The 24,742-nt window shown below is 44.8% G+C and overlaps 1 protein-coding gene across 3 annotated transcripts; it reads left to right on the top strand.

The window, feature by feature from the left end:
- On the top strand, nt 1-20,416 carry LOC123411893 (mediator of RNA polymerase II transcription subunit 15a). 3 transcript variants are annotated; one of them, XM_045104851.1, is made up of 10 exons: nt 1-261; nt 977-1,088; nt 2,068-2,170; nt 11,132-12,376; nt 13,586-13,656; nt 14,939-16,378; nt 17,239-17,580; nt 19,449-19,643; nt 19,715-19,803; nt 19,909-20,416. In XM_045104851.1, the coding sequence occupies exons 1-10, from the start codon at nt 119-121 to the stop codon at nt 20,108-20,110; spliced, it is 3,942 nt and encodes a 1,313-aa protein (XP_044960786.1). In that variant the 5' UTR covers nt 1-118; the 3' UTR covers nt 20,111-20,416. The 3 variants fall into 3 exon arrangements, with proteins under 3 accessions (XP_044960786.1, XP_044960787.1, XP_044960788.1); XM_045104852.1 differs by lacking the exon at nt 1-261 and adding an exon at nt 614-663; XM_045104853.1 differs by lacking the exons at nt 1-261; nt 977-1,088; nt 2,068-2,170 and adding an exon at nt 10,483-10,573.
- Nucleotides 20,417-24,742: the final 4,326 nt, after the last annotated feature.

Genomic DNA, 24,742 nt, shown 5'->3' with positions numbered 1-24,742 from the left:
AACCACTCGGGCGAAGGCACGCTGCAAGTCCTCGTCGCCGTCCTCCGGTTTTGTATATACAAAATCAGAATCAACCTCCATCCATCCCCTCCAGACCTACGAATCGCTGATCCCGACCATGGACGCCAACTGGCGGCCCACCCAAGGGTCGGACCCCGCCGCGGCCGCCGCCGGTGTTGACCCGAACGCCCCGCCCTCCACCGGAGGTGATTGGCGCGCCCAGCTCCAGCCCGAGGCGCGTAGCAGGATCGTCAATAAGATGTAGGGACTCTAATTTATTTGATTTGATTTGCTTTCTTCTCCCTCTAATTGATTTGATTTGATTCGATCCTTCATCCGCCTTTTCGGTTTCAGTAGAAACAAAGAGGAATTTCCTGCGTGTGTTTTCGGGGCAGTTTTGTCATCGATCCATCTGATAGCTTTGATCTAGCCATATCCATAGCGGCAGCAACAGATTCGTCGTCGATCTACCCAGTTTCTGGGCCTCTATTGTCAAAGTTCCCGGCTGTGGGAATTCACTAATCAACTTGTATTACACCTGCCTTGAATCCAGTTTAATTACTTAATTAACTAGAATTATATCTCAACAATTTACACAGGTTTATCGACCAAGAGGTGCTAATTTGTCATGGTACTGAATATCACAACGTTTGATCACCTAGGGTAAACCATTCTACTCCCTTCCAATACTAAACCAGCGACAATTAATATGGATCGGAGAGAGTATTACTACTGTTCCGGGGTGCAATTTTGTTCTGAAACTATAGTTTCTCGTATGCTTTCCCAAGGATAATATGCACATGATCACAAGTCATGACTAAATCAACCCCAAAATTACGCCTTGCTTATAGGAATATGATTGATAATTGGAGATCTACCTTGGCTGCTCTGCCTACTCGTTCCACTGTACATCTCAGATGCAACATATTTTATCCACAGAACAGTTAAAAAATCAATGCTTCCCTTATGTCTGTAGAATGGAAACTCTCAAGAAGCATCTGCCAGTATCTGTGCCAGAGGGACTCAACGAACTTCAAAAAATCGCTGTCAGATTCGAAGAGAAGATCTATACTGCAGCAACCAATCAGGTAATTTAACCAATGTTCACAGCTTCTCGGAGCAGAGCACACATTAGTTATGGAGTTTCCTTTTAGTCAATAATAATAGAGCAGACCTGTCTCTTGGCTTTTTAGCTTCCTGTTTTTTTTTCATGCTTGTGAATACGCACGTTATTTCTGTGCTGCCGGGACTTGAATTGGGCCCCTGGCCGTGCCAACATCCACACTCAAACCATCTGGAGCACATCCCAGTTATTTTAGCATTTTCACACTTAGTATGTATATAAAATGTAAGTTAATAAGATACTATGTTTTGAATGTTAGTTAAATAATGATGGACCAAAACGCTGATCATGATCTTATCGATCACATGTTAAATCTTGTAGTGTTGTGTACCTTGAGTGTCTTCAGTTAGTTACTCTTCCAATCCATGTTTCTAGGCTATGTGGCCATACATACAAATTTGTTATAAGATGAAATAAAACTATATTTTGTTAAAAGGATAGTATACTATCCAAGTCCACGGGATACAGTGTATGGTATAGAATCATTTATCTCGGACCGAAAATCAAACAAGACCTTACTCCCTCCTTCCCTCTGTTTGAATGAGCTTCATCTTAATTGCATCTACTCCAGTCTGGTAAAAAAAAATCAAATGCATTTATTTTGGTCGTGGTGTATCATATATCACTATTTCTATTTCGAATTTCTGTTCCTCTGGTTTATTTGTGGCAAACCTTGGAGCAGCCTACAACTCCTCATCATATTGCCTAACTCAGTTATGGTGGATATTTGCTTATTTGATAAAGTCAGGGGACATTTTCTGTTCATATCACTTATTTGAGGCAGTGTGTTTTGCTACCTAGGTGACTTTTTTTGAATTCAAATGTTAAAGCTGAAACACCTTCTCGACTGTGCTAAACTTCTAATCACACCAGAACTGTTGGTTGCAAACCACTATTAATAATTTGTTATAGAACTTTACATCATTTTCTTTTGTATTATTCAGTCTGATTATTTGCGGAAGATTTCTCTGAAAATGCTCTCTATGGAGACGAAGACACAACAAGCTCCTGGAAATGCTCAAGTGATACCAAATCAAAACAACTCCGGTAAGGTACCATATATAGTAAACGGAGGTTGCACGTTTTATCATGTTCACTTGAATGTCATTTTTTTTGAACAACCACCCGGGGGGGGGGGGAGAGCTTTCCCACCTGAATATTACTTAAGAAAGGCCCGAAAGCCAGAGTTACATTACGGGCTACATCGAGAAGAAAGAAAGTGCCGCCAGACGATGGTGGCTTCTCTGGCGACCGAGTCTTTAAACCTAAAGACCCAGAGAGTGAGATCAGATGTTACATTACGAATAGTGTCCATAGCAGAGTGATTCTCATTGCGAAACACCCGGGCATTACGAGAGTCCCAAAGTTTCTAGAGAATGGCGAGGGCCACCGTGGGCCAAATGTTGATGTCGAGGCCGATCGGGGTGGCGGTGTTCTAGATGAGGCCGATGTCGGACGGAGGCTGAAGTCCGAGGAGATCCCACACGTGGACAGCTCTAGGGCAATGAAGTGCCAGGTGTGACGCGTCTTCGTGCCGCTGAGCACATCGCGGGCAGGAGGAGTCGGGTGCGATAGTCTTGCGGTGGAGGTTGGCCTTGGTGTTTAGCCTATCCCTCAGAAGCAGTCAAGCAAAAATCTTGACCTTGATGGTGGCCCTGGAGATCCAGATATAGTCGGCGTGAGGGTCAGTCTCGTCGGCGGAGGAGAGCAGCGAGTAGGCGCACCGCGCGGAGAACGTGACGCCGTGGGTAAGGAACCTGTCGTCGGGGAGAACCGAGGGAGCGACGTCCTGCAACAAAGATAGAACAGAAGCAAGCTGTGCGGAAGCCGCATTAGTTAGGCGAGTCCGCAGGATCGCGAGTAAGCCATCATGCATAACCTCGGAGACCAGGGCATATGGTTTGGTGGAGTGGGAGAATAGGAAGGCATATTTAAGGGCTAGGAGTGTATCAGTGAGCCAGGTGTCGTACTAGAAGGTGGAGTCACCCCTGTTTGTGAGTACAAAAGAGATGGACATCAGACTATGGAGTTGGTTTTTGACCGTCCTCCAAAGGAAGGATGGGTAGGACGGAGGGTCAGAAATATCTAGGGAATACATGTGATGGAACCACTTGGTCCAAGGGACGTTGGGGTTCTAGAGTAGTTTGAAGGCAAATTTTTGAAGGAGGCAGTTATTTTGTAGTTTAAGGTTTTTGATGCCCAGACCACCGTGCATTTTATCCTCGCAAACATTTTTCCAGGCGACGAGGCATTTTGCTCCCGAGCACATCTCCGCAGCAGCCCAAAAGAAAGAGCGTCTAATCGACGTTTGGTGATTTTTTTTTTGGGAGTTTGAAGACGGACATGAAGTGCGTGGCAAGGGTATCGAGTGTACCGTTAGACCCCCCCCCCCCCCCTAGTCGAGCGGGCCATCCAGATAGGTATTTAAGGAAGCGTTGCACTAGCGGCTCGATTATCATCCACTCTCTCCGGCATAATGTACAATAATTTTGCATCTAGCTTGTGTCGTGTGTACGTAGTTATTGAACCTGGCGTGATACAGTAAGTGCCTCAATTCAGTGGTTAGGCCGCTGGTTCCCCGGTCCAACTTGTTGGTTCAATAAATATTATTGCATGGTTTTTTCTGTTAGAGAATAACAAACAAACAGCCTAGTTAGTTATTCGATTGGGGTACTCCCCCTTTCCACCTTAAAGATGGTCTGATTTTTCGCACATACAGAATATTTTGTTGACCCCCGGTCCAGCGCTAGATTGGGTTGTTGAACGGGGATTTCGCCGCTTTGCAGCAGACTGATTGGATGAACAGTCTTTACTGTGAACTAGATTGGAACACGGCTTGGTTCCGGTATATTCTTGCCAAACCAGTGGTCTGGTCGGTTTTAATAAGGATGCATGTGTCAGCATTAGTACTGAAAAAGATCCACTTTTTAAGTTGAGCTATTGCAAAAGTTCACTTTCAACCTTGAACTCGGAAACTGGTTGTTTTTAGCCGTGAACTACTAAATCAGTTTACTTTACCCCCTTACCCTAACCATGGTGGCCTTGTGCTGATGTGGCATCAACTTATATACCTCAGCAGCAATTTAAGAAAGAAAATGTTAACAGTTTGGGAGCATCAGAAAAAACCATAATCAGTGTTCTTTGAAAAAAAATCTGTTTGAAAAAGGATATTCAGGGGAAACTTTTTTCAGGCTGGCTATTTGTAAAAACGTTTTTTGTAATTAGGGAACTCGAAGAATGTTTTTTCACACTGGCTAGCAACAAGTCATCAGTTGACCATTGAACCCCTCTGAATTTTCAAAATTATTAAGATTTTACCAAAGAATTTCCTTTTTCTTTCATATTTTAAGGATAACCTTTAGTTAAGTTGCTGAGGCATATTGTGATGCCAATGCTAGATGTCTACCATGTGCCTTCTTAGTCAGCAGAAACCGTTTGTGATGCCAATGCCATATGCCTACTGTCAGGACCCAACTGATGCTGCAGGCAACAATCAGCGAGGGCTGCAGACGTTCAAACTCAAAATCTTGGCGCCAACCTACTCCAACCGTACATAGTCGATCCAACGCTCAGTAACCAACCTTACCGCTTCGCTCAAGCAGGGGGCTTTAGATAGCGTCGGTCTCCGATCGGACAGCTCTCCACAACGTGCACGCGCTGTTGTCTTTGCAGCGCCGGCTGCCGGATTGCCGACCACCTTTTTTACCATTTTTACCTCGCTTTGTAAGGCTACAAAGCCATGGATCCCAGCTCGTTGAGGGCATAACTTGTTTAGGGTTTCCCCCTTTTGCGCCGCCAGTGTTCCTGGCCGGCTTAGGTGCCTCTGCATGTACTTGAACCCCATGAATTTCCCTCTGAAATCAAGCTAGTTGCAAGCAATTTCCTGCCGTTAGTGTTGACCGATGTTCTTCAGACTCCTCTGGGTCTGACAAGTGGTAATCGGAGCAAGGTTTCCCCTTGGCGGCGCGAGATCCGGTGTGGAGATGGAGTTGGAGGAGCCGTAAAGTCCTCCCTCTCTCACCGGGGACTAGTGGCGGCGGTGAACTCCGGCGGCGTAGTGGTGGCGGTGAGAAATTCGGTACAGGTTTGGCGCGGGAAGTGGTTGCAGAAACACACCGCCTCTGCAGTAAAATCCCACCCTCCCTCCCAAATCCGGTGTACTTCCGGCGGCGTGGCGTTGGCGGCGGTGCTAACGGCGGCAGGATCGACGGCAAAGGTCGGGTTACAGCTCAGGCTGTGGTAAAATTCCTTTCTTTTATGCCCAAGATCACCGAGCGACATGTTACTTGGCTATTTGCCAGTTCCTTAGCCCCATTGCTCCCTTCTGGACAAGATGACAGGCCCGACGGATTCCTCCTTCTCGGATCGTCTTGAATGGCAATCCCTGCAGTTGGATATCAAAATCCTGCAGCAAAATAGAGAATCAGACAGACATGATTTTGAGGTTTTCCAAGAGCACATGACGACCAGTTTCGGGTCGTTGCAGAACACTCTAGATGAGCTAAAGAGCACCTTGTCCAACTTCATCGCAGGTTTCCCTAAACCAAGAGAGAACCCACCCAACCCCCAAGAAGTAGCACAGGGTAGTGGTGCTCACAACACCCCTCAAGGGCCTGCCGTGAATCTCCAAGATGCCTACCACACTCCTGTTACTGCTGGCTCTGCCACACTGGTGGACAAGCAGACATGTAAGGAACTCAACCTGGATGGTAGCAACAAAGTACCTTACAGACACCCTCACTTTGCAGCAAACAAAAACATCCCTCCTGAAGCAAGACCCCCTACTGCTAGCCCTCCTGCAACCAATGGGCAACAGCTGATACTTAATGACCAGGGGCAACATGATCAAGCTCATCAAATGGAAGGAAGAGGTGGAATGGGTACTAGAGACCCAGTGCCTGACAACAGAAGACCTCTTGCTCTAGTAAAGCCAGCCAAGTACAACATTCCTGAATTTGATGGCTTTGGCACAGTCTCCTGGATACAAACCATTGAGCTCTACTTTGAAGCTGCAAGAACACCCTTGGAACGGAAGACTGAGATTGCGGTCACTTACCTCAAGGGACCTGCAATTGAATGGTGGAGAGGGACTGGAATTACTGCAAACACACTCCCTTGGTACAGGTTTTGCAGACTGCTGGGTGACAGGTTTGCTGAAATTTCAGTTTGTGATAATGTCAGGTTATTCCATGCTCTCACTCAAACATGATCTATCAATGATTATGTCCTCAAGTTTGAACAAGCAATGAACTTAATGAGGAGAGACAATCTTGCTCTGCCACAAGACTATTACAAATCCAGTTTTATCTCTGGACTGCAGGATAATATACAGCACCATGTCCAGTGCCATGAACCTGCAGATTTGCAAAAGGCTATCTGGCTAGCAAGAAGAATTGAGCAAGCACAACCACAAAGAAAAATTGTCTCCACTGCAACTAACTTCACACAAGTCAGGAAACAATTACAGTTTGACCTAGGCAAACCAGGCCCCACCAACACAGCTACTATAATCCAACAAGCAAGGGTAAAAGGAATTTGCTATAAGTGCAAGGAGCCCTGGTTCCCTGGCCATAAAAAAGTGTGTAAATTAGCAAACAAGCTCAAATCCAGGCCTTAAAAGATGCTTGTCCAGAGGATGCTGAGCTGGTTTACTACACTGAAGTCGCTGATGAAGCTGATGCCCCCCTCCCCTTGATGGTGATGATGCTCTACAAATATCCATGCATGCTCTTATGGGCATGAGATCAACCAGAAAGCTCAGTTTCACAGTTACTGTTATGTTGGGCAACACTCCTGCTACTGCACCAATTGATAGTGGCAGTACTGCTACTTTTATCACACCCAAGATTGCTGCCTTAGCAAAATGTGCTCTCTCTCCAACCAAAAGAAGACAGGTGATAGTAGCCAATGGAGAGACCCCCTGGTCTGAATTTGTTGCTTTGCAAACCCCATTCTCCCTGCAAGGAACCCAGTTCTCCACTGACTTCAGAGTCCTACAACTACAGGGCTATGATGTAATTTTGGGAGCAGATTGGATGGCCTCTTTCAGCCCAGTAGAGCTGGATTTTGATGAGATGCAAGTCAAGATCAGTCCGAAAAATGGGGAGAAGAAAATTTTCAAGGACGAAAGCTTACCCACTGCTGCTGTCCAAGAGCTGGATACTAAGGAAGCCTTCCCAGATGAACCTGTTTGTGGAGCTGTACTCTTCCTCAACAGAATATTTGTGCAGGAACCAGTGGAAAATGTTGTGCCAGAACCTATTCAGCAGATCATAAACAAGTACTCACCTGTTTTCAGTACCCCAACTACTCTCCCTCCAAAAAGATCTATTGACCATGTCATCACCTTCACACCTCAGGCTAAAATCATCAATCAAAGGCCCTACAGACTACCACAATACCAAAAGGATGCTATGGAAGGCATCATCAAGGATATGATCAAAACTAAAGTCATTAGGGACAACACTAGCCCCTATTCTTCCCCTGCCCTCCTGGTCAAGAAAAAGGACATGACCTGGAGATTGGTTAATGATTTCAGAAAGATCAATGAGCAAGCTGTTAAAAACAAGTACCCCATTTTTGTCATAGAAGACCTGCTTGCTGGATGAGCTTAAGGGAGCTACTGTGTTCTCCAAGCTGGATTTAAGAAGTGGCTACCACCAAATCAGAATGCAAGAGGAGGACATTGGCAAAACTGCTTTCAGTACACATTGTGGCCACTATGAATACTTAGTCATGCCATTTGAATTGACCAATGCTGCAGCCACTTTCCAACAGCTCATGAATACTATCCTGGCACCTTATCTCAGAAAATTTGTGTTGGTTTTCTTTGATGACATTTTGATTTACAGCAGAAACCTGAAGGAGCATCTTGAACACCTACAGCTGGTTCTGGAAGCCCTGCGTTCAAACCAACTATATGTTAAGCTCAGTAAATGTTCTTTTGCACAACCTTAGGTAGAGTATTTGGGACATGTAATTAGAGGAGATGGTGTTGCCACTGACCCCACAAAAATTGAGGCAATAGTCCAATGGCAACTCCTGAAAATGTCACCCACCTGAGAAGTTTCTTGGGTCTTACTGGTTACTGTTACTACAGAAGGTTCATCCAAAACTATGGGTATATCTGCAAACCCCTATATCAATCACTGAAGAAAGACAATTTCAAATGAGGAAATGAAAGAATGGATGCCTTCAACACACTGAAAAACAAAATGACTCAAGCACCTGTCCTTGCCCTCCCTGACTTTTCCCAACCCTTCATCTTGGAAACAGATGCTTGTGCTTATGGCATTGGGGCTGTACTTATGCACAAATTACTCATCAAGCTTCTGGGTTACAACTTTAAAGTTGAATATAAGCAAAGAAAGAACAACAAAGTTGCTGATGCTCTGTCTAGAGTAAAATACAGACTATACTCATTGGTGGCAAGTCAAGCAAAACCAGTGTGGATTTCTGAAGTCATATCCAGCTATGCACATGACCAGAGATGCAAAGATCTGCTCTCCCAACTTGCAACCTCTGCAACTGCCATCCCAAACTATGTTCTTCAGCAGGGCATCATAAGGTACAAAAACAGAATTGTCATTGGCACTGACAATAATCTCATAACTAAGTTGGTAGCTGCCCTACACAACTCTGAATTAGGTGGACATTCTGGACACAGAGCCACATATCAGAGACTCAAACTCTTGTTCCATTGGCCTGGAATGAAACAATTCATTGTTGATTATATCAAACAGTGCCCAACATGCCAAATCAACAAACCTGAACACTTCAAATACCCTGGATTACTGCAGCCTCTTCCAGTCCCTGATTTTGCTTGGTGTCACATTAGCATGGATTCTATCGAAGGGCTACCCACCTCCCAAAACAAGGTCATGGTTCTGGTTGTGGTTGATAGATTCACCAAATATGGACATTTCATTGCAATGAAACACCCAATTACAGTTAGCACTGTAGCAACAACTTTCACTGAAAACATCTTCAAACTGCATGGCCTACCCTCAGTCATTGTTACTGACGGAGACATAATCTTCACTAGCCACCTGTGGCAGGAACTTTTCAAGAAATTGGGCATCAAACTTCAAATGAGTACTTCCTACCACCCCCAATCAGATGGGCAAACTGAAAGAGTCAATCAGTGTACCCCCAATCAGACGGGCAAACTGAAAGAGTCGATCAGTGTTTGGAAAACTACCTCAGGTGCATGGCCTTCTTACAACCCAAGAAGTGGATGAACTGGTTACCTCTGGCTGAATGGTGGTACAATACAAGCTACCACACATCATTGAAAATCACCCCTTTCCAGGTTCTTTACAACAGACATTCCAGCATGCTGGCTGAAGCTGCTTTGTACCCTGCTGAACAAGTTCAGGAATTCTCTTCTATCATTCCTGCAGAACAAATTGCTGCCCAGATCAAAGCAAATCTTCTCAAGGCACAAGAAAGGATGAAACACTATGCTGACAAGAAAAGATATGAAAGGTCACTTGATGTGGGGGATATGGTCTACCTAAAACTGCAACCTTACAGACATACAACACTTAGTATCCTACAAGTTGCTCCTGCCAGACCATTACAAACTTCATCCCACATTTCATGTCAGTCAGTTGAAGAAACACCTGGGTCCTAGAGCCATTCCTAACCCCAACCTGCCATTACTCCATGAAGATGGTACCATTCTTCTGGAACCAGAGAAGTTATTGGATAGAAAACTTATCCCCAGGATCCAGGGCGATATACAGATACCTGTAGTTTGCTGGCTAATTAAGTGGGCTAATCTGGAAGAACAAGACGCCACATGGGAGCACGCAGCATTCATCCAGAAGGTGTTCCCGGCATTCAGAAGGACAGGCCTGATGTCGATCAGGGGGAGTTGTCAGGACCCAACTGATGCTGCAGGCAACAATCAGCGAGGGCTGCAGACGTTCAAACTCAAAATCTTGGCGCCAACCTACTCAACTGTCCATCGTCGATCCAAAGCTCAGTAACCAACCTTACCGCTTCGCTCAAGCAGGGGGCTTCAGATAGCGTCTTTCTCCGATCGGACGGCTCTGCACAGCGCGCGTGTCGCTGTTGTCTTTGCAGCGCCGGCTGCCGGATCGCCGGCCACCTTTTTAGCATTTTTACCTCGCTTTGTAAGGTTATAAAGCCATGGATTCCAGCTCGTTGAGGGCATAACTTGTTTAGGGTTTCCCCCTTTTGCGCCGCCAGTGTTCCTGGCTGGCTTAGGTGCCTCTGCATGTACTTGAACCCCATGAATTTCCCTCTGAAATCAAGCTACTCCTCTGGGTCTGACATCTACCATGTGCCTTCTGAGTCAGCAGAACCCGCTTGTGATAGGACGAAATGTGTAAAATGAATGGATTGAAAGTTCAAGGTTAAAAACAACTGGTTTCAGAGTTCAAGATTGGAAAGTGAACTTCTGCAACCGTTCAGGGTTAAAAGGTCGGTATCTTCCAGGTGGTCTGTTGCTAAGTTCATTATCCATTATAATATACAGTTGATTGATGTTGTGAAACGACACACTCATGAAATGATTATACCATATGGTAGGTTAAATGTAACTTAGCTTTATGTTGGAGTTAGGTTGCAATGCTGCGACCGTTCAGTCACAGTAACATTGTACAAAAGTTATTCTCTCTTTGTAGAATTATGTTTATTCTCTCCTTGCTACTACTCAGATGTGATCTGCTTCTCAGCTTGTCGCAAAGGAACTAACCATTAGCTATTAAATCAGTTGATCACTCTGAGCTGTACTTATGTTGACTCCCGTCTTAACGAAAAGATACGCAAACACTTGTTTGCATGCTCATTAAAACAAATCAGATTGACAGCCCTTTAATTGCTCTGGTACATGTTTTTCCTCATTGAAAATGCAGAACGTCCTAATTTGACCTGTAAGATGCTGCTTTCAGCGCTTTGTGTGCCTGTTACAGTTCCACAAGAAGTATTTGTTCACAAGATACTTTCTTTACACACTATATGACACTTTTTTTAAAACAGCTCCTGGACTGCCTCCACAAGGCAGCAATCAAGCACAAACATCAGTAATTCCCTTGATGTCTCAGCAACAGGCCCGGCAGCCAAATAGCTCTACATCTGTACAAGCTTCTTCCCTCGCTAATATCGGACAGAGCTTGCCAGGTGTAAACCAAACATCAACGATGCAGAATGCGTCTGGCATGCCACAAAACACAATGAATAATGGCTTGGCGCAAGGCACTTCACAAGATATTTATGCTGCACAAAGGCAAATGGCAGGAAGGCAGCAACAGCAACAATCACAGCAGTTAATTTATCACCAGCAGCAAATGCTTATGAAGCAGAAATTGCAGCAGAATTCACTTATGCAACCGCATATTCAGCAGCAGCAATCTTTGTTGCAGCCAACACAGATGCAATCTTCACAGCAATCCATGATGCAAATGTCATCTGGCCTTCACCCTGCGCAGTCCACCGTTCCACAGACACAGCCAATGGCCATGCAGTCAGCTACTCAGAGTGGTATTCAACAGAATCAATTGAATTCCGTACAACAATCTGTGCAATCATTGCTCCAGCAACCTCAGCAATCTGTTGGGAGGCAGCAGCAACAAGCACAGTCCTCCATGCATCAACAGCCTTCTCTGCAGAGTCAGCAGCCCAATATCCCTTTACAACAGCAGCCACAACAGTTGATGGGACAACAACCAAATTTACAACAAAATCAGCTAATTGGTCAACAGAATGGTGCTATGGATATGCAGCAGCAACAGAGGCTACCAGTCCAGTCAAATAATCTCTTGAATGTGCAGCAAACACAGCAGATGTTGAACCAGACGTCTATGCCTTTGCATCAGCCGCAGCAATTGGGCTCTCAGTCAAACATGTCGGGTCTACAGCAGCAGCAACAAAATCAACAGCCGCAGCAGCTTCTTGGAACTGTTCCTAATGTTTCAAACATGCAGCGGATGCATATGCTACAAACAAAAGTTCAGCAACCACAGCAACAACAGCATGCTCAGCAGCCACCAATGGGTTTGATGCAACCTCAGTCTCAACACAACCAACTTCAACAATCACAACAGCATCTTATGTCGCAGTTCCAGTCTCAGCCTAACCAAGTACAACAGCAATTAGGAATGCAGCAATCCTCCATGCAGCAAAGACTGCAAACTTCAGGAGGCATGCTCTTGCAACAAAATAATATGGATCAGCAAAAGCAATTTATTCAGGCACATAGGGGCCTTCAAGAAGTTTCCTCTAGTAGTAAGTTTTCACATACACTTTGTAGATCCATTGTATGCTCTTATTGTTCTCTCCCCCCCCCCCCCCTCCCCCCCTGTTCTAGACTTCCTAGTGTATATCTTCCTGCTGTGTTACTTTGCTTGTACAGTTCAAACTAACTTATGGATCTGGCCTCATTATTTCCGCCTTACATAGTATAGATTAGGCGTAATGTGTGTTGTCCATCAGGACCCCCACACCCTTGTCACACGAAAAGTTGTGTTGAACTATAATACAAGGTCCTTATTAGACTACAACCTGGATTCTTGGATGCTAACTTATTGAACTCTAAGGGCACTCCCCATTGCATTTTGTATTGCATCATATGGATTAAATATGTGTTCAGATACAACTCTTCCAGTGACTTGTATCTTAGTGTTGTACTTAATGGAGCTGCCATTTAATATGTTCTGTGAGTGGAAAATAATAATTATCTTGGGTTACCTGATAAGTGATGTACCTTGATAAGGTACAATATCTCTTTTTTTCCCCTCACTAACTGGACTTCCGATGTATCTTGATAAGGTACAATATCTCTTTTTTTCCCTCACTAACTGGACTTCCACAGCGGTATTTAGACTTTTGTCTAGGTGGCATGTTTTATATACAACCGGCATCATTGCACTAGCTTTGCCCTAAGTACGCCTCAAACAGATTATGAAATTAATGTTTATGGTACATGAATTAGCTTGAAACTAATGAAACTTTTTTGGAGATGAAAACCAGATTCATAATTCAGATGTATTTATATGTTTTTTTACCAGTAAAATGCACCACAGGTCCTAGAATTATCAAGGGGGTGTCATGTTAGCCCTAAAGCTTCAAAACTGCATTTCACTCTTTTTTTACCTGCACTATGGTGGATAGAATGACAGCTTGAATGTGGAATTATATATAGTGATCAAGTACTCTGTAATCATCATGTTGACTAAACTGACCTTATTGATCTTCTGTGACTTTCGCCCACTACATTGTTTTTTCTTGTTTGTTGGATTTTTTTTTTCTGAAAATGATACCGTGCAATGATCATGATGACAAAGCTGACCATATTGATCTTCTGTGATTGTTCATTTTGGTTCACAAGTCTTCCAATTGCCCCTGCATTCCATCCTACATTGTTCTTCTAGCTTGTTATTTGTTGGCTTGTTCATTGTATCCTAGTACTCTTTGACAACCTTGCATTTTATGCAGCATCTGCGGACTCTACTGCTCAAACAGGCCATGCAGGTACAGGTGATTGGCAAGAGGAGATATATCAAATGGTAAGGCGTTATACTGTTTCATGGAACTTCCTAAAATTGGACTTTGGTCCTTAGAACAAAGATGTTAGAAGATGCAACAACCTGCCAATACCTCTTCTGGAATTGGAACCGGAATTTCATACAAGATACAACACAAAATAGTCTAATGTGTAGATGTACTACATTCTGGCAGTCTTCTTATAAGATCCCGGCTCATCTGTCGGTACGCCTAGCTACTATGATGGCTGCACCGCTCGACGGGGGAGGTCGTGGTAGCATATATGAACAAAGCATACTATGGCTTTGAATTGCGTCGTCGGACGAGACCCTTGACGCTCGTCAGGCCCTTACACACGCGTCCTGTGCTTGCTGACAAGCTGAAACCGGCATGCATTACTACGGCAGTTCATGAGACTCTGTATATGCATTGAAAGACAGCCCTGCTCTCATGAATCTGACGCTACTGCACGACTAATACGTACACGCGTATGACTCACCCATACGGTTTTCAAACCCATGAGACTATATCACGCAGCTGTACACGGACAGACAAATGCGGTTCACGGACACGCGACTGACGTGCTACATATCACAAGGATACACGCGGTGCACAGAAGGATACGTATACGACGCGTAGGTTTAACCCATGGCTGTCATAGGTTCCTCCCGGGCATACACATGGATCCGTCACGGCTAGCGGACCGAACTTGCGTCCGTCTCGCCAACGTGCGTCACTTGCGAAAACGAGACGTAACGGTGTGTCCGTACACATTGGAACCTGCATAACATGCTGGTCGATCGGTGGAACCTGCGGCGTACAGATTCTACTGAAGGCGAATCCTTTGTCAGCACACGCTGGGCAGGCTTTTTGTCAGCCCATTATGCACAGCTCAATTAGCCCATCACATGGGTTTCAGACGGTACCACACCAAGCAGCTAGTGCGAATCATGAAGCGAGCCAATGGTACCGATAACTATTTCTAGGGTAGGCTATGATAGAAAGCCTTCTGTGATGCCCATTACATGGAATTCTGTATGAACGTGGGGTATGGAGCACACAACCATAGAGTATGTGATGTAGTAAATCCTCAAGGCAGGTAGCAATCTTTATTAAAGCGATTTTATGTAATGGGCATCATAGTTTCTTATGTTGTTTTAGATTTGTATGCTTCTAAAAGTACTTGAAATACCTTGCCACTGCCATATTTGCTGAGTTAGACAAACTATGATCTATTAGCTGTTCTGTTTTCATCTCTATATAGCTTCTGTGCCAAACTTATGTGTATGTGGTCTTTGTCAACAGATTAAGAGCTTGAAGGACCTATACTTTGCAGAACTCAGTGAATTGTTCAATAAGATATCTGTGAAGCTACAGCATGTTGACAGCATTATACCACCTCAAAAGCCATCTGAGCAGTATGATAGAATGAAGAGCTTTAAAATAATGTTGGAACGTATATTACAAATGCTGCAAATTAGCAAGACTGCTGTCCAACCTGCTATGAGGGACAAAGTTCCTCAATACGAGAAACAGATTATCAGTATCTTGAATTCACAAAGAAGGAAGCCAGTGCAGCCACAAATACAGCAACAGTTCCAGCCACCTGTAGGACAAGCTCCTAATTCTAGCATTTCACAGCAGCAACAGCCTTCCCAAACTTTGCAGCAGCATGATAGTCATGCTAATCCTCAAGCAAGTTTGTCAAGTATGAGCACTGGATTACAGTCCTCTAGTGCAGCTGGTATCCAGCATGTTCCCGCACCTTCAACAAAGAACTTCAGTGCCCCCACACAACAAAATGGTGCAAACATACAGCATCAGGCTGACTCTAATTTGGAGGCTGCTCAAGGAGGCAATTTCAATTCTTCTCAGCATGGTTCAGTGAGTAGCGCATTACAACAAGGAAGCACTGTGCTGATGCAGGGAACAATGAATGCACAACTGCAGACAACTAGTAGTATGTTATCTCACAACTCAATGAGTACGATGCAACGTAATGGTAACTCCATGCAAGCAAATGCAAGTTCATTGCAGCAGCTGAAGCAGCAGCATCAGGATCATCAAATGATGCAGAGTCAGCAAATGAAGCGTCAGATGTTTCAACAGTACCAGCAGAAGCAACAAATGCTTCAACAGCAGCTCCCAATACAGCAACAATTACAGAAACAGCAGCAAGTACAGATACAGGTTCCACAGCTTCATGCTGGAAATGACGTTAACGAGTTAAAGGTTAGACAAGGAACTGCAATGAAACCTGGTATGTATCAACAGCACTTGGGCCAACGCAATAACTATTATCATCAGCAGTTGAAAGGTGCTTTCCCAATTTCGTCACCACAAAACAACCTCCAAGCATCATCCCCACAAATTTCTCACCATTCTCCTCAGGTTGATCAACACAATCCATTGCCATCTCAAGTCAAGACTGGGACACCCTTGCATTCAGCTAACTCGCCATTTGTTCCTTCGCCATCCCCATCTATCGCCCCTTCTCCTATACCAGTAGATTCAGACAAACCACACTCCAACATATCATCACTTACTAATACTGGGCAGGCTGGACATCAGCAAACATCCCTAGTGCCACAAGCACAATCAATTGCTGTCAACACACCAGGGATATCAGCATCGCCCTTACTAGCAGAATTTACAAGTGTGGATGGAAGTCAGGCTAACATGCCAAGTCAAGCTCCAACCAAATCGAGCGCAATAGAAAGGCCTCTGGATCGCTTACTTAAAGCAGTAAGTATCTTGTCAACTTTATGTTTACTTCCTATGTAAACTTTTGTGCTTTAATCGGTGTTTCTGAATGTACTCCCTCCGACTCCAAAAAGAAGGCGCACACACTTTTCGAAATTCAAGTTTGACCATAAATTTAACGAATGGAATGTGGGTTACATGTCACATAAGTTATACCATTAAATTCGTATCAGAAAGAATTTTCCAATGGTATAATTTTTCTGTTACAGAACTTATGTATGATAATTCTAATTGACGGTCAAAGTTAAATCTTGAAAAGCGTGCAGGTCCTCCTTTTGGAGTAGGAGTATTGTAAAACTTGATGATAGGAGTTAGATATATCATTCCCTTTTCTGAAGCACGCCAGACTGTTCTGAAGCATACTGGCATAAAAAAAATGAGGGCCAAGAATGGGAATTTGATTATAGGAGTTAGATATATTATTCCCTTTTCTGGTCCACTTCAATTAACTAGTTTTTCAAATGATAAGAATTTTGCATAATCATTTTCGTTCTTACCATCTGAAGATCCCAAAGCATTTACAAGTGTAACATGAAAATATGTTACCCCACTTCAGTCTACTAGTTTTTCACATGATAGCGATGGTGCCTATCCATGTCCATTCTTGCTATCCTAATATTTGAAAGCTCATGTGAAAACAAAAAGAATTGACCTGGTTTCATTACTTCTCTTGATTGCTAGTCTACAGAATCTAGATTTTTTGTCTGGTAGTCTGTTCTGCTATTGCGGTAGTACATAAGAAGCCATTTACACAGTTCGGTTTAATCCTTCAAATTAGTTGATGCATTGTCTTCCAGTTATTATATTTTGCCTGTTTATGTTCAATGTTGTGTTACATGCAGTTGCGAACAACACAGCGTGAGTCTCTTAATGCTGCAGTTAGCGACATTCGATGTGTTGTCAGCATGATCGACAGGATTGCTGGATCAGCACCTGGTAATGGCTCGAGAGCTGCTGTTGGTGAAGATTTAGTTGCTATGACAAGGTGCCGGTTACAAGCCAGGAATTTTATAACAAATGATGGAAATGGTGCATCGAAGAAAATGAAGCGTGATACAAGCGCGATGCCTCTTAATGTGTCATCAGCTGGAAGTGTCAACGATAGCTTCAAGCAAACATTTAGTGTAGATACCCCTGATCTACAATCAACTGCAAGCTCACAGGCCAAGTGGCAAAAAACTGAGGTATGTTATTAAGATTTTTATCCAGTAGTTATACTTGAAGCAACAACAACAACAACAACAACAAAGCCTTTAGTCCCAAACAAGTTGGGGGTAGGCTAGAGGTGAAACCCATAAGATCTCGCTACCAACTCATGGTTCTGGCAAATGGATAGCAAGCTTCCACGCACCCCTGTCCATGGCTAGTTCTTCGGTGATGCTCCAATCCTTTTGATCTCTCTTTACGGACTCTTCCCATGTCAAGTTCGGTCTACCCCGACCTCTCTTGACATTATCAGCATGATTTAGCTGTCCGCTATGCACTGGGGCTTCTGGAGGCCTGCGCTGAATATGCACAAACCATCTCAGACGATGTTGGACAAGCTTCTCTTCAATTGACGCTACCCCAACCCCAACTCTATCTCGTATATCATCATTCCGGAGTCGGTCCTTCCTTGTGTGGCCACACATCCATCTCAACATGCGCATCCCTGCCACACCTAGCTGTTGCACATGTGGCCACACATCCATCTCAACACTCAGCGCCATACAACATTGTTGGTCAAACCGCCGTCCTATAGAACTTGCCTTTTAGCTTTTGTGGCACCCTCTTGTCACAGAGAATGTCAGAAGCTTGGCGCCACTTCATCCATCCGGCTTTAATTCGATGGTTCACATCTTCATCGATATCCCCATCCTTCTACAGCATTGACCCCAAATAACTGAAGGTGTCCTTCTGAGGTACCACTTGCCCATCAAGGCTAACATCCCCTTCCTCCTCGTGCTTAGTAGTACTGAAAGTGCACCTCATGTACTCGGTCTTAGTCTTACTAAGTCTAAAACCTTTCGATTCCAAGATTTGCCTCCATAACTCCAACTTCTTGTTGACCCCGTCCGACTATAATCGACTAGCACCACATCGTCTGGAAAGAGCATACAACATGGGATATCTCCTTGTATATCCCTTGTGACCTCATCCATCACCAAGGCAAAAAGATAAGGGCTCAAAGCTGACCCCTGATGCAGTCCTATCTTAATCGGAAGTAATCAGTGTCGCCATCACTTGTTCGAACACTTGTCATAACACTATCGTACATGTCCTTGATGAGGGTAATGTACTTTGCTGGGACTTTGTGTTTCTCCAAGACCCACCACATAACATTCCGCAGTATATCATAGGCCTTCTCCAAGTCAATGAACACCATATGCAAGTTCTTCTTTTGCTCCCTATATCTCTCCATAAGTTGTCGTACCAAGAAAATGGCTTCCATGGTCGACCTCCCAGGCATGAAACCAAATTGATTTTTGGTCACGCTTGTCATTCTTCTTAAGCGGTTCTCAATGACTCTCCCATAGCTTCACTGTATGGCTCATCAATTTAATTCCACGGTAATTAGTACAACTCTGAACATCCTCCTTGTTCTTAAAGATTGGTACTAATATACTCCGTCTTCATTTTTCTGGCATCTTGTTTGCTCGAAAAATGAGGTTGAAAAGTTTGGTTAGCCATACTATCGCTATGTCCCCGAGGTTTCTCCACACCTCAATGGGGATACAATCAGGGCCCATCGCCTTGCCTCCTTTCATTCTCTTTAAAGCCTCCTTGACCTCTGACTCCGGGATTCGTCGCACAAAACGTCTGCTAGTATCATCAAAGGAGTCGTCCAAATCAATAGTAGAGCTCTCACTCTCCCCATTGAACAGCTTGTCAAAGTACTCCCGCCATCTATAAGATGGCCAAGATCCGAGAGAGGAAGACGAGGGATGTTGACCAAATCAAGTGGTTATTTATTTGTTTGCTTTTCTATAAAAGGGTAGGGAATGTAGTTCCTTTGACTGGTAATTGTTGGCTACGTTGCATTTTCACTGGCATTTGGTTCATCTTTGTACAGGTAAATCATGCTCTCTTGGAGGAGATCCAGGAAATAAACCAACAGCTCATAGACACGGAGCTCCATGTATGTGAGGATGATGCTGAGTCATTCGCTGGTACATGTGAAGGAGCTGAAGGGACAGTCATCAAATGCACATTTACTGCTGTGGCTGTTAGTCCGAGCTTGAAGTCCATTTTTGCATCTGCACAGATGGTAAGCTTTTGAAAGCATACTCTATGTTGTGGGTCTATTTCATCGGCTCATTTCTTGTTGGAATTTGCCAGAGTCCAATTACGCCGTTGAGGTTGCTTGTTCCTGCTCGCTACCCTAAATGCTCCCCGGTGCTCCTCGACAAGTTTCCCGATGAACAAAGGTCCGTAGTTACTCTGTCCACTAGTCCCCGTGTATCCCTGTGTCCTAGTGTAGCTTACTATTAGGTGAAAATTGAACTAACAGTACTGCCATGAACCTGCATCAGAAACTCGGATGACCTGTCTATGAAAGCAAATTCAAAGTTTGGCATATTACTGCGGGGTCTAGCTGAGCCCATGTCGCTGCGAGAAATCGCAAGGACGTGGGACGCTTGTGCGCGCAAAGCCATTGCAGAGTATGCTCAGAAGACTGGCGGAGGAAGTTTCAGTTCGAGTTATGGTTGCTGGGAAAGTTGTGTAGGTGCTTGATCCGTCTCTCATGCTTTTTGGTGGCGTGAAACTTCATTTTACGGGCCCAAGTACAGTTGCGATCCCCAGGTGGTTATATTTACCTACCTTTATTCAACACAACAGTTGAGCAAATACATGTGTGCTGTATTTGTGATTGTACTTATATTTATAGAAGCTAACTGTTAGCTTGATAGTTAGAGGCCCTTTTGTGCTATATTATTCAGATTGATATGAGCAGTTGTGAGTAAATACTCCTTCTGTATCTAAATAGTTGTAGTTGGGGAGAACTAGATTAAATCTAAATGCCCAATGTTACTTTTTTTAGCGGTGGTAAAGATGCACATATAGCATGGCAGCATGGATCACTAAATGACATCTCACACATAGTTTCAGACTTTGTGAAAATAACAGTTTTTGACAGTGCAGTTTTTGATCTGAATGCATATTGACAGCAGCAAAACTATATGTTACAGAGCTTCAAATGGCATGCAAATTGACAACATGTTAGAGAATCTTAAGGACTACAACAAACTTCATTGCACGAACCTCAAAAGAGCTATAGATCACTAGCAAAATTCATGACAAGACAACAACAAAATATAACAAATTTATGACTTAGAAATATTTCAGCATCTCCAAATCAACACTATTTTCTAGCATGTTGACAACAAGCAAACAACACTTAAACATGGGTTTCTGTTGCAACCAAAATTATCACAGGCTAGCATACATATCCAATGGCATATCTTTAGTTGACAAGTCCATCATATCATGCACGGAATAAATCCCACAAAATAAGCAAAAGGGCCACATGGCAAAATATCACGTGCACTAACTTGCTCAAAAGCTAAAACTAAATGCAAAGTTAAATTCTATGAATTTTTCTATCCCGGACACATATAATATGTGGGGTTGAAAAATAAAACTAACGCCACACATATATGCGAGAATATATTCTAAACACGACATAGCAAACTAGCGACGGAACCTACATGCAAAATGCAAACAACTACTCTAAAATATATGGCAAAGGGTCCCGAACAACTAGAACATTTTATCTACGGGTTGGAACAATCCCGACTCATGCAAAAATAAATATGGGATAATTCCTTATTAGGACAGCACGCAAAACTAGGTAAACAGCGGGTCAAACCACTCCGAACATGCATGCAAGTTGCAAAATATGAATCTACGCGAAAAACTAATCAAGTTACATATTTAAATCGTTGCGATCCAACGCAGGTTAATTATCTACGGGCATTTGAAAAACAACTATTTTGTGAAAACGAAATAAATCGAATGTTTTAAAAAAAAACATCTACGGGCTGAATCTGCTAAACTGGGCCAACAAGGCATGGGCGCTAGATAGCTAAAGTATGCTAGGGCACAAAATAGAGGGGGTTGGGGGCTCACCTTCGTGGCCCTGTGTCACGCCCAAGATGCGACCATATCCTTAATTTGACACGAAGGCCTCGTCAGGGATAGAAGCGCATCTCGTTGTGTCGCAAGAATGGATATCGTTACAAGTACATATACTAAAAGGATGAGATATAAATAAAATTGGCTTACACTCGCCACAAGCTACATCAGAGTCACGTCAGTACATTACATCAACATCAAGAGTAAGAGCAGGGTCCGACTACGGACGAAAACAAACGAGAAAAGAAGAACGACGTCCATCCTTGCTATCCCAGGCTGCCGGCCTGGAACCCATCCTAGATCGATGAAGAAGAAGAAGAAGCAACTCCAAATGAACAATCAACGCGCTCGCGTCAAGTAACCTTTACCTGTACCTGCAACTGGTGTTGTAGTAATCTGTGAGCCACAGGGGGCTCAGCAATCTCATTTCGAAAGGTTTCAAGACTAGCAAAGCTTAATGGCTGAGGCATGGTTAAGTGGTGAGGTTGCAGCAGCGGCTAAGCATATATATATCTGGTGGCTAACTTACGAGTACAAGAAATAGGAGGGGGAAGATCTACGCATAACGGACGTGAACTACTGATGATCAAATGAATGATCCTGAACACCTACGTACGTCAGACATAACCCCACGTGTCCTCGATCGGAGAAGGAACTCACGAAGGAGACAGTCACGGTTACACACTCAGTTGGCATGTTTTAATTAAGTTAACTTCAAGTTATCTAGAACCAGCGTTAAACAAAGCTTCCACGTTGCCACATAACCGCGGACACGGCTTTCCGAAAAGATTTAACCCTGCAGGGGTGCTCCAACTAGTCCATCACAAATTACCACAAGCCGCATAGAAATCCTCAATCACGAAGCTCGCGATCTCGTCGGATTCCCTAGTGGAAAACCTCAACTCTGAGATTACCCAAAGCATCACCTGAATCCCGATGCACAAGATATCTCGTCAAAGGTAAAACTAATCCAGCAAGGCCGCCCGGCGTGTCGACGATCCCGATAGGAGCCGCGTATCTCGTTCTCAGGACACGACGGATAAGCGAAGCGTACGAGTGCCAAACCTCGAGTTTCCTCGCGGTGGCCCCGCACGGTGCTCTGTTTTGGACCAGCACAGCTTTAATAGTACCAGTGTTGGGCCTTGCCAGACCAGCTTTAATATTTCAGCACCTCAAAAGAGCTACAGATCACAAGATACAAGCAAGACAAGACATCAACAAAATATAACAGATTCCAGACTTAGAAATATTTCAGCACCTCCAAATCAGCACTATTTCTAGCAACTTGAGAGCAAGCAAACCACACCTAAACATGCATTTCTATTGCAACTTAAAATATGAGGGGCTAGTCTAAACACCCAAGAACAACTCCCTAGTTCACAACTCCTTCAAACGAAGCACGAAATAAATCATATGAATTAAACAAAAGGGCATCACGGCAAAATATCGCGCGAACTAATTTTCTCAAAAGCTAAAACTAATTGCACAGAAAAATCCCGGAAACATATAAAATATGTGGGGTTGCAACACAAAAATATTACCACACGAAAATGCGAGATAATGGCCTAGACACGAAAAATAATCTAGCGGCAAATACCTACACGCAAAAATACCAACGGCTACTCTAAAATTCATGGAAAAATAAGTTCCTAAAACATGAGCATTTATACTACGACATCCGAGCAATCTGGACCGCAAGAAAAATAAATCCGGGACGTTCCCCTATTGGGACAGCATGCTAAACTAGGCGTTTGGCACGTCGAACAACGTCAAATAAATATGCAAGTTTTGAAATCGTGTACTACTCGCAAAACTACCCCAAAACCATATAAAATACTCCTCGTTCCGACTTACGGATAAAAAGTTACGGGGGCTTTATTAAACGTCTATTTTTCTGGAATTTAATTAAATTCCAAAAACTCCTAAATATACTAACGGGCCGAACAGGCAGCGCAATATAGCTAACTATCGCCGGGGCGGGGAATAGACTCACCTTGGGGGCCTCTTGGGACGGTTGGTGGAGTCGGTGGAGTGGGCCGAGGGGCGAGGCAGCCTTGCTGCGAGGAAGAGGAGGAGGCCGACAGGGGCGACCTGGGCCTCAGGCGCCTGGGCCTCGGGAGGCGGTGGCCGACTAGGCCTGGACGCGGGGCGGGGCCCAAGAAGCGCAGGCGAGCGCTGTCGATCTCCTTGCGCACGAGATCTGGCGGCGGCCGTTGACCACGACGAGGAACCCGGCGAGGTGGGGCTCCAACAGCACGGGTCTCGGGACCGGCGGGAAGAGGCTCACGGAGGCGGATCCGGCGGGATCCGGACTATGGTGATGGCCCAAGTGGCGGCGACTGCAGCAGGCGCCCAGCGGCCATGGGAGGGTTTGCGCTCGGCGGCCATGGCCGACACATTACTGAAGCGGGGCGAGCGGCGACTCGCTGCGGCGGGCTGCACAGGGCGGCGACTGCAGCACGTGGGGGCGCGCTGCTGGCGGGGCAAGGCTTCGACAGGAGGTTGGCACGGCTGCTCGATCGGGGAGCAGCTCGGGGAGGATCTCCTGTGGTCGCCCGGACATGTACGATTTGACCACGGACATGTCCGGTAGGTGGGAATTTGGGCAAATCTGAGCCCCATATCTCAAATCCGAAGGTTAAGAAAGGCTATGGAGCTTGGGGCTGCGGGATTTGAAGGGTGTGGGCTAGCAGGTGGGGATTTCTAGGGGGTGGCTGCAAAAACGGCTAGGGGAAACCCTAGTGAAGTGAGAGGGTTCTCCTAGGGGGGTGATGCTTATATAGGGTTGGTCTCGGGTGGGGTGGACCTCGTCCGTCCGATCGCGATCCGATGACCACGAACAGAGGAGGTGGCTAGGTGGAACTAGTGGGCTGTGAAGAGTGGTTATCCAGAGACGAGAGGGAGAGCGGCGTCGCTGCAACGCATTTTAAAACACCGACAGACGTCCGACGGTGGACCGGGTACGGTGTCGCTACGGTCGATCGTTCGGGTACCAGACGGTCTCCGATCGCGACGAAATTCGACAGGCGGCCTAGCTATAACTAATCACGACCGCATGCAAAGTTTCACCTCGATCAGAGAAATTTTTCAACACACTTTTAAAACAGGGTTTTGACGATGCCGCGGGGGCGTGCATGTGTGTTCGGGCTCAGAACGGACAACGACGAGAACCGACAACTACTAACGGATGCAAGTTTTGAAAACTGGCGGCACGGAGATGCCGATGCAATG

The sequence above is a fragment of the Hordeum vulgare genome, chromosome 7H, assembly GCF_904849725.1.
Source record: "Hordeum vulgare subsp. vulgare chromosome 7H, MorexV3_pseudomolecules_assembly, whole genome shotgun sequence".
NCBI classification, from domain to species: Eukaryota; Viridiplantae; Streptophyta; class Magnoliopsida; order Poales; family Poaceae; genus Hordeum; species Hordeum vulgare.
Note: the sequence above shows the minus strand (reverse complement) of the source record. Positions and strands in the feature narration are given on the sequence as shown.

Bases quoted from the DNA above. Each gene is read 5' to 3' on its own strand.
- LOC123411893 (XM_045104851.1), top strand. From the start codon at position 119: ATGGACGCCAACTGGCGGCCCACCCAAGGGTCGGACCCCGCCGCGGCC. The intron at 16,379-17,238 runs GTAAGTATCTTG...TGTTACATGCAG, and splicing joins TGGATCGCTTACTTAAAGCA to TTGCGAACAACACAGCGTGA. The intron at 17,581-19,448 runs GTATGTTATTAA...ATCTTTGTACAG, and splicing joins CCAAGTGGCAAAAAACTGAG to GTAAATCATGCTCTCTTGGA.